This window comes from Ranitomeya imitator, chromosome 8 (genome assembly GCF_032444005.1).
Source record: "Ranitomeya imitator isolate aRanImi1 chromosome 8, aRanImi1.pri, whole genome shotgun sequence".
In the NCBI taxonomy this organism is placed as follows: domain Eukaryota; kingdom Metazoa; phylum Chordata; class Amphibia; order Anura; family Dendrobatidae; genus Ranitomeya; species Ranitomeya imitator.
The window spans coordinates 136534747-136544748 of NC_091289.1; the positions used below are offsets into that span (position 1 = coordinate 136534747).

Below are 10002 nucleotides of genomic sequence, written 5' to 3' on the forward strand. Positions count from 1 at the left end.
TCCTGCGGGCAGAACGTGCACACAGAGGAGAGTGCACGCTGTTCTCCGTGTGCACGTGTGCGGGACGTATTGCGGTTCGTGCTGCCGGAGAAAAGCGGACATGTCTCCGTGTTTTGCACACGGACACACGGTCCGTGAAAACACGGAGACATGTGCATAGACCATTCATTTGAATGGGTCTACGTGTGTCAGTGTCTCCGGTACGTGAGAAAACTGTCAGTACACGTACCGGAGACACTGACGTGTGAAAGAGGCCTAATATATACTCGGAGGTCACCCGAGCGTGCTTGGGAAAACCCGAGCAACGAGTGCACTCGCTCATCACTAGAGGAGATCAGTCAGAATGCGTGTACTACAAATATCAAAAAAATGACCGGCACTTCCAAACAGAAAAAGACAAGTGTGAACAGGTGGAATCGACAGCCACAATACATAACTAATATATTTGTTAATAATATACAGTGTCTCTCTTAGCATACACCATTCACACTTGTCTTCAGTTATACAGAGTGGCTAATTGCTAGTCAAAGCAAGAGTTGTGGATACTGGGAAGCAGGAGGTGGTTCTCAGGTCTCCCAACATGGCCGCTAGACCTGGTCCTGCAAATTAATCCATGCTAACTCTAGTTATGGTTGCTCACATTTCATTGATGCACATGGAGCGTGAAGACTAGCCTGTCTAGTCTGATCCCAAAGACGAAGAATTGTAGCACGAGGTGGTGCCAAGATGTAGTCATGGCAGATAGATGGCAGAACACATTGCATCACAGATTACTGCCTATGTGGTTTTGTAGCTGCAGACAAGTGAGTGCCCATTCTGATCCTTGTCTACAGCTGACAAATGTGGCCTGGTCTTATGAATAGTGGTGCCTTTTTTTTGTTTGTATCATTTGGTCGGTCAGGTAAAGTTACATAGGTGCCTCGTAAGATAGATATGGTTCCAAGATGTCCTATGCTAAGATACAGAAAGGATATCCTGCCAATGTCCTGGTGTTAGATATTACAGCACTCCTCCCATTGGGGCGGACAAAGCCAGAATGGCGAAAGTCAAGTCGGAAAATAGGCAACTCATGAATTTATCTATAACTGATCATATGCTGACTTTGCTTATCTGTCTTGAGAGCACAGTAAAATCAGGGTGCAGATTAATCCTGGCGTGGCGGTGCTTCACGATTGTGGCCCGTGGTACTTTTCTTTGTTTCACCTTATAGGAAAGAAGGAGGACAGTCAATTCCATATGAGACAGCGAAGCAGTGATTAACCAGTTCTTGTTATAATTCTGTTGCTGGGATCCTTCCAATAAGTGTGAACCGTAACCTACACAAAACCAGAATGTGGGTATGATTGTGCAGAATAATTTTACATGCTGTGAGATAGTGGTCAATTTCAGGTTTTGTATTCTGCAGAATGTGGATAAGATTTTGGAAAATCTCATCCACTGTACTGGCTATGGGAGTTTGGGGCACGTTTTCCGCTCATAAAATCCGGATGGAATTTCTGCTGCAGGTCAGCTCGGTGTGAATGTACCATTTATACCATTTTCCTATTTTCATTTCTCTTTAAATGTTTTCCAAATATCTATTGCTAATAAACCCTATTATGTGCGGTTGTGTCTTTCCTTGTACGGCACCCGTCAGCCATGCGAGCAGCAGACAGCAGTGTGAGCTACTCATCTGTGACATCCTCCAGCCTCTGAATGACCCACCGCCCACCGAACGGAAGCAGAGCTGATCAGCTGCACATGGTGATGCTTCTTACATCTGCCAGTGCTATCATCATCTATACGTGCGATCATAAACAATGGCTACAGATAATTCCCGCTAACCTTCAGTCTTAGCTAGATCTGTTTCCTGGACAGTCAGGTTACTTGATATCCATTAGTGCTATATGATCTACACATCACTTTACTGTGCAGGAAACCTTGGGGTCACTATATAAATGACCTATTCTCGCCGCCATATTAGTAGCCACACAGTGTTCCTATATAAAAACATAGCAATGACTTATGCCTATGACACATATAACTGTAAATGCGATAATTAGACACTTGGCCTAATCAGCACTGTCATATTACGACCTGTGAAAACGAGGTGCAAATTACTAGAATCTGCACATTCCTATATGAAAATCCTACATATAAAATCTATGTATTCAGCTGACAGCTATGACCACACGGATCCTCATCATTGCCGCTCACTACAGAGACTTCATTATGTTCGGCATCAGTAATCTCTGACACTAGCTCATTATTGCCGGCCGGACGCTCACTTCCAGCATTCACTGTTGTATACACTGTTATTACAAGTTACAAAACAGATGCAAATGATACGTTGTAGCCACAAAGGAACATTGTACTACAATCGGCAAAAGAAAACACTAAACATAAGAGGCAAAGTATAGAACTAAGGATGTACACATAGGAAAACTCTGCTACAAAGTTTCTCCATTCTTGTCTCTGATTGGGATGTTGCTTTGCAACCGACAGAAGAACAGTGACTATGGAGGACCGCCTCAGTACTGTTAGGGTATGTGCAGACGTCCGGATTTTTAGCGTTTTTTTTTGCGGAATTTCGCCATAAAAACGCTATAAATCCGCTAAAAAAACGCTAACATTATGCATCCTATCATTTAGAATGCATTCCGCATTTTTTGTGCAGATGTTAGCGTTTTTTTCCGCCAAAAAAACGAATACCGCAAAAAATCCGGACATGCTCTATCTTTTTGCGGATTTTTTGCGGATTTCCTATCAAAAAGGACATTCCGGAAAATAAAAAAAAAACGCAAAAAATCCGCAACAAATCCGCGCAAAAAACGCGCAAATTCCGCGAGAAATCCGCGCGAAAAAAGCACGCGGATTTCTGGCAGAATTCTCAGGATTTTGTTAGGAAAAAATCCTGACGTGTGCACATACCCTTACTCTCCTGATGGATTGGGGCATAGTGTGGCAGGTTTTGTCACATTGCCGGAATCTATATCACTACATAATGTCATATAGAAAAGATTCATGTATGAATAGAAACAGGTATTAGATCGTTTTCACCAGAAAAAGGTTTCAGTTACTCATCCCCAATGGTTTAAAGTGACTGCCTGGGCTGAAATGAAAAGTCTACATGACTGCAGACTGCTAAATTGTGAATGTGTGCGACACCCACACTGTCACGATTTCCCTGTGTGCGGGTGGGTGAATTGCATACCCGGCTTCTCTCAATAGAAGATAAATCAGGGAAACGCTGGAAACTAATTGGCACTAGACCGCGTGAGGGGAATACAGGGGAATCCTCACAGCGTGCACATTGCACACTGTCACAACCTGGCAACTACAGTGAGAGTGATTGCAGGTTTTTCTTTTCAGCCTAGGACAACTCCTTTGAATGAAAAAAAACAAGTCTGAGACTCCGACAGGACCTCCGTTGCAGACTGTCACGTTTGGTGGAAAAGATAGTGCTGTATCTAATATTAATACACTAATATTCATAATTTTCCCGCAAAGGCTTTAGACACCTCTGCAAAATCCAACAACCCTATGAAAAATCAATGTGACTGTGAGTGTTAATGGATCCAATGTACAGCACCACACCCCGATGCAGATGAGGGCAGGGGTCTCTGCATCCTACATTGGACCCTTACATCAGAGTTGTATCAGTGAGTACCTTCATATGTAACAATGTGTGACACATTTACTCCACTATCCTGTACATTGGAAAAACTAATATACTGACAAATACCACCTTGATGGAGACAAAACTGGCACACTTTGGTGTCAGGTGAATGGAAAAGTATAGATATGTTTATAATATACCCCAGGAGCCTTTCCCAAGCCATGCTACAAACATAGGGCTTTCTCGAAGTCTGCATATACCATAGTCTTGTTTGACCAAGGAGAATGTGTCAACAGTATACCCACAGTCTCCCCAAAGTCTACATTAACGTAAACCCATAGAGCGAGTCTATCTCTTGTAGCCAAATGTGTAGTTTGCCTCTCACGACCTCCCAAAGCGCCTCAGAACCCTCACAGGTCGCCATGGTCTACAGCAGACTTCTCCAACCATTCTGACCTTGGGAGCCACATTCAGCTCTGAAAGAGGGTCTCCAGCCACATCCAGCTCCTGCCCCACTCACAGTAATGCACCCAGAGCCCCCTATTACCGGTATTATGACAGCCAAAACCTTTCCACTGAAATCACACCAAGGCAGTATGCCAAGCTCCAGGGTCTCCTACCTTACCCCATTCTAGATCTGCTCTTCTATGCCGGGCTACACACAAGTCACAATCCAGAGATGCTAATGCCCTAGGCCGGCAGACAGCCGCGAGCCACAAATCACGGGCCCGCAAGCCTCTTGAGCTACTGGTTGGGGACCCATGATCTACCAAAATGCTTAAAAAAGCTTTTATCATACATAAACTTTAATTTGTCCCTTTTTAAAATATATATATTTTCTCCTGTTGATTTTTATGTCACACAATGGGCCAGGTTTTGGGGTTTCCAGATGTTTGTGGCTGATTCACCAATTGCAACTATTTAAAAAAAAAAGTCCCTCGGTTTTTGCACACATGTACTCCAGTCCACCCCTGGAGTGATTTTATATACCTCTGGAATTTTTTCTCAATATTTTCCATCATTAAGTGCACATTCGTCTTTTCGCTCAAAAAACATTTCAAACAAAGTTAAAGTAAAAAAAGAAGGAGCATGTTTTTTATTTTGCCCAAAATTTATGAACCACGTGCGCCATTTTGAAGAATGTTGGACACAAAAGACGAGTGAATACTACGAGACAAAAAAAGAGAAGTACAGTCAAGAAAAAAAAAACAAATAATGAATCGGGCCCAAAGTCTTAAATTACTGCAGTAGACATTGCTGACCACGACACAATAACCACCTATGGTAGCACCACCAATGGTAGCAACTGGACAACGTGGGGCAACACTATGGCCATGCATTACTTGGTGCCACAACCAACAGGGACCAGTGGTGATAACTGGTCCAAGACCAGAGTGACATACTATTGCATTTCATTGGTCAAATGTTGGACAGCTCCCATGGATGTGCAGTATGGGGGCTCCACGAGGCCGTTAGGACACACGTCAGAGTCAGATCTCAGCAACAATTGCAGGTTTTTCCTGTGTTTGCATGAGTTACTGGCAGCTAGGCAAGATTTACTGACACTCCAGAAGCAAATATAGATTAAGAAGTCAATACTATAGAGGAAAAAGTCCTGCAACACCTGAGCCCAAATATCCACTGCGTGTAATTACCACGTCAAATACACCGCCCTTTCAGATTCACGGGTGCCAACCCATGTAAACAATTGCATAAATCCATATACTGAAGAGAAAAAAGGGTGGCACTCAGCGGGGGGGGTTAGAACGGGAAGGAAAAGTTAGACGACGGCCGTTTCGCGCTCCCTGTTGGACCGGTAGAAGCGCAAGTAATCGCGAAACGGCCATCGTCCAACTTTTCCTTCCCGTTCTACCCCCCCTGCTGAAGATGTTTTAATTTGTCACAATAAAGAGTGGATTTTAGAAACGGTGAGCGCCACCATTTTTCCTCTTCAGTATATGGATTTATAGATTAAGAAGTGTATACACCGACTTGTCATATCCCTTCAAGACATTAATGGCAATGTCAACGGTGCATGAGTCTCTCTACATGTAGACATTTCCTGAGCCAAGTTACTAATGAAATATGCCCCCAGATTGAATGCAATATTACATTGTGAGCCCCTTAGGATGGATGTGAGACTGTTCTATGTACAGCGCCGCAGTCCGCAGAACATGTTGGTGTTATAGAAAGTAGAGTTTTGGCCGAATCCCGTCCTAGGAGATATTTCACTAGGAATAAGCAGTAGAGGGTGATGACACCTGGGCACTTACTGACCTGGGACATCTGTGGCCGAAGATTAATGTCCTTCAGATTGATACAGATGGGCTGCAGGTTCTTCAGCAGCTGGCACAGCAGGACCCCATCCCGGAGGGTCTGGGCCAGGTCGAATACCTGCGCAGTTTCCCATGTTACCCGGTGGTTTGGTGGCAGCACCCTGCACCTGATCAGCCACTGGGCGCACTGTCTCCAAGGCTCCATTGGTGCAGGTGGAAAAACAAAAAGTGCAAGTGCAATATTAGGAGAGGAGGAAAGTAATGGGGGGCAGGTGAGGACTGATCACAGCTTTGCCAGTCTCATCCTGGGCAGCAGAAGTTCAGTTCTGAAGAGTGTGGAGAGATGCAGGGTGCAGATCCTGAGGGCAGGGTCACAGCCTCCTGTGCTGTGCTGGGTTACAGCAGCCTCCTGTGCTGTGCAGGGTCACGCAGCCTCCTGTGCTGTGCAGGGTGCAGGTCGTGAATGCAGGGTCAGAGTTGCCTCCTGTGCTGTGCAGGGTCACGCAGCCTCCTGTGCTGTGCAGGGTCACAGCAGCCTCCTGTGCTGTGCAGGGTCACAGCAGCCTCCTGTGCTGTGCAGGGTGCAGGTCTTGAATGCAGGGTCAGAGCTGCCTCCTGTGCTGTGCAGGTCCTGAGTGCAGGGTCACAGCAGCCTCCTGTGCTGTGCAGGGTGCAGGTCTTGAATGCAGGGTCAGAGCTGCCTCCTGTGCTGTGCAGGTCCTGAGTGCAGGGTCACAGCAGCCTCCTGTGCTGTGCAGGGTGCAGGTCTTGAATGCAGGGTCAGAGCTGCCTCCTGTGCTGTGCAGGTCTTGAGTGCAGGGTCACAGCAGCCTCCTTTGCTGTGCAGGGTCACGCAGCCTCCTGTGCTGTGCAGGTCCTGAGTGCAGGGTCACAGCAGCCTCCTTTGCTGTGCAGGGTCACAGCTGCCTCCTGTGCTGTGCAGGTCCTGAGTGCAGGGTCACAGCTGCCTCCTGTGCTGTGCAGGGTGCAGGCTGCTGGGTGGAGGTGTCTCCTCATCTGGGCTCCTCTTCATGGTGCGGGGACATGAGATCCTTCACTGCACAGCACCTGATGGAGGAGTCACTCAGCGCTTCTCCGTCCTCCGGGTCACTGGCTCCTCAGCGCCCGGCGCCCATCCTCAGCCTCTGCCGTCTCTGCCTCCAGTCCCGTCGCCTCTCTCCAGCTCTGCCTTGGGCTGCAGCTCCTCGGTCGCGCATGCGCAGTGCGGGGCATGTGGCTGTGACACTGCTACCTGCTGTCATTACACAGGAGGAGGAGGAGGAGGGGAGCGCTGACAGTAGACGCTTGTGGCATGGGAGGGCGGCTGTGTGGTGCCAGGAGCTGGAGTCTGAGCCTAAACTGTACACCTGGGAAATACCGACATCCCTAGAATTTTATAGAGAAGACTGTACTTGTCAAATAAGCAGAGAAGAAAAACAAATAAATATTATATGTCACTATGGACTATCAGCTAAGAGTTTGTTGTGAAAAAAAAAATAAAAAAACGTGTCAGCCCATCTTTTAGGCTGCATTCATACTTTGCGTTTTTGCTGCAATCATTGATTGTCGTTAGGGGGGCTTTTTTGAAGTTGCATCATTTTTAACCGATAGTAAAGCAGCACTTTACAAATCAGGGGGCTACATGTACAAGTTATGTGGGACATCACAGATAAATACAGAAATCCACAGAGTGAGCGCCCTGCTCAGAAGCTGACAATCTAAAAGGACGGAGGGTGAAAAAGTGTCCTGGATTGATAGGTCTCTCCCTATTTTGTGTATGTAGGGAGAAGCCTGCCAATCCAGGACAGCGGTGAGAAGCCTCCGGGGAACAGTCCATCTGATTAGTCTCCCTAGCAGCTCGGTCCCCGGAGACTATTCATTTTTTTCTCTAAAACCTCATTTCAGAGTCAAACATACGTGGATCGGGCCGCACGTATCAGCTGTCAGGTTCTCTTTAAGAGTGGTGGCGCATGATTCTTGCCTAGGTAACTGGCTACTCTGAGACGGCAGAGGTGGCCGGCGACCTTGGCAACGAGATGTGCACAATTAAATTAAAAATCTCTTTGATCTTGAGAATGTTTAATAAGAGACGAATTGCAGCGTTGCTTGTTGTCTTCAGTTGCTTTAAGTTGTTTTGCAACAAAATATAATTTCTCAATCGCTGGTGTGCAGAGGAAATGGGAAGAGTGGCGGCCGCTTACTTCCTCTGAGACAGTTTCACAGATGAGGCCAGGGACTAGTGTACAGCTCACACCCCTATATAGTCTCACACTTCAGATCTGCAAGGCATTGGCAACCAACAACCAATAATCCATATAGAAACTAGCTAAGAGATGAAACTATGAATGAAATAAAAGGAAAGGTGGCAGCAGAGCGCTTCATTCAGGCAGGCCGGGTACAGGGCGTACATGAAATACTGCGAGCAGAGACTAGATGAGAAGTGATTGGTTCGTGTTAAGCAGGATGACAAGAATGAGGGGGCAGCATATTAATGTGTTATTGCCTTTTTTTGTTAAAAAAGTTGCATTTTTACAGCATTTTTTTACGTAAAACTTTTTGCTATTATATTTTGTTTTCTACTTTTATACGGTAGGTGTCATCTAAGCCAAATTTATGAATTGTAACTTTTTTTAAAAGTCACAAAAAGTTGCAAACTTTACTCTATTCAGAGAGTTGCCACAAAAATTGGGAAATTGGTTCTAGACTGTCATGTTATTCTAAAGATTTATCAAACATGAATTGATTGTAGATTGTGAGCCTTCGCGGGCAGGGTTCTCTCTCCTCCTGTACCAGTTATGACTTGTATTGTTTAAGATTATTGTGCTTGTTTTTATTATGTATACCCCTCCTCACATGTAAAGCGCCATGGAATAAATGGCGCTATAACAATAAATAACAATAATAATACATTTGGTACATATACCAGTAACACAGCCATGGGCAAAACTGACTTTTCCTTCCAAAAACGTTTCAATTTTTAAGTATACATTAGAGCAGATTTATTAGTTTAGAAGCATAAACGAGACAATAACTCATGTTGGGTGAAAAATTTGGTGCATCTCTAGATACTTTTATCTAACTTTACATCACCTTATGCCAGGCCTGCACAGCATATGGCCCAGCCTAGGGGGTTTGCTGCAGCCCGCAAGAAGCGGGTGACGGCGACCTCACTTTTTCCTATATTCAGATCTATTCATGTCTTTCAGACGCAAATACATTTGAAAAATAGGATGGCGGGACTGGGGCAGAGGAGCGCTCAGCAGACCCTGCCCGACGTGCTGAGGTCAGCACAGTGTGACCTCATCACACCGCTGCTGATGATGGGGGCGCTGCACGAACAGCAGGGGCAGTGTGCATCGGAAGAGCTCCACAGAGGAGCAGAAGATAAATGTGATATTAAGATGAAGGGACCAGGGAATGGGAGGGTTGCGTTACTACAAGGTCACCTCATGGGGCACATTATGGGGCAATTTAGAACATTTGGAGAGAGGCAGGTTAGGGGGATATTTTGTGCTGGTAACACAGTGAGAGGCAATGATTTATTCAGGGGAACAGCATGGGTGATATTTTTATTTATAATGATACTTTTATAAGAGCAATTGTGTCAGTAAGCGCTGCTAAACAAGGAGAAAGAAATCTGGAGAGATGAACAATGGATGTAAAATCTCATCATGGCCTCTGTACTACGTGCAGACAAAAGGGATCAGAGAAGATGCAAATATTTATATGTGATACTGACTACTCATTAGTACTGTGGTACTTGTATGGTCTGTAGTCTGATGGTAGCTGGTAGCAACTACCAATATCTCTTTACCATTTTTAAGATCACACTGGGAGTTGTACGTTGTATCATGAAATGCAATTGTATATAGGGTTGACCAGACATTGCAATTATTGGTGGTATTGGCACTGCATTGATGTACTGACAGTGGTTCTGGAGCTCCATTCATGTACTGATGTGGTTCTGGCGCTTCATTCATATGCTGTCAGTGGTTCTGGCTCTGCCTTCATGTGCTGACAGTGGTTCTGGTGCTGCATTCATGTGCTGACAGTGGTTCTGGTGCTGCCTTCATGTGCTGACAGTGGTTCTGGTGCTGCCTTCATGTGCTGTCAGTGGTTCTGGTGCTG

General features: G+C 45.6%; 1 protein-coding gene across 3 annotated transcripts in view; it reads right to left on the reverse strand.

Moving 5' to 3' along the window:
• VAV3 (vav guanine nucleotide exchange factor 3) overlaps window positions 1-7087 on the reverse strand; it is a 237549-nt gene extending 230462 nt beyond the window's left edge. For all 3 annotated transcript variants that reach the window (XM_069737388.1, XM_069737389.1, XM_069737387.1), the window contains exon 1: window positions 5876-7087. In XM_069737388.1, the coding sequence (XP_069593489.1) occupies window positions 5876-6079 (204 nt within the window). In that variant the 5' untranslated portion in view covers window positions 6080-7087. The remainder of the gene's footprint in view (window positions 1-5875) is intronic.
• Window positions 7088-10002: the final 2915 nt, after the last annotated feature.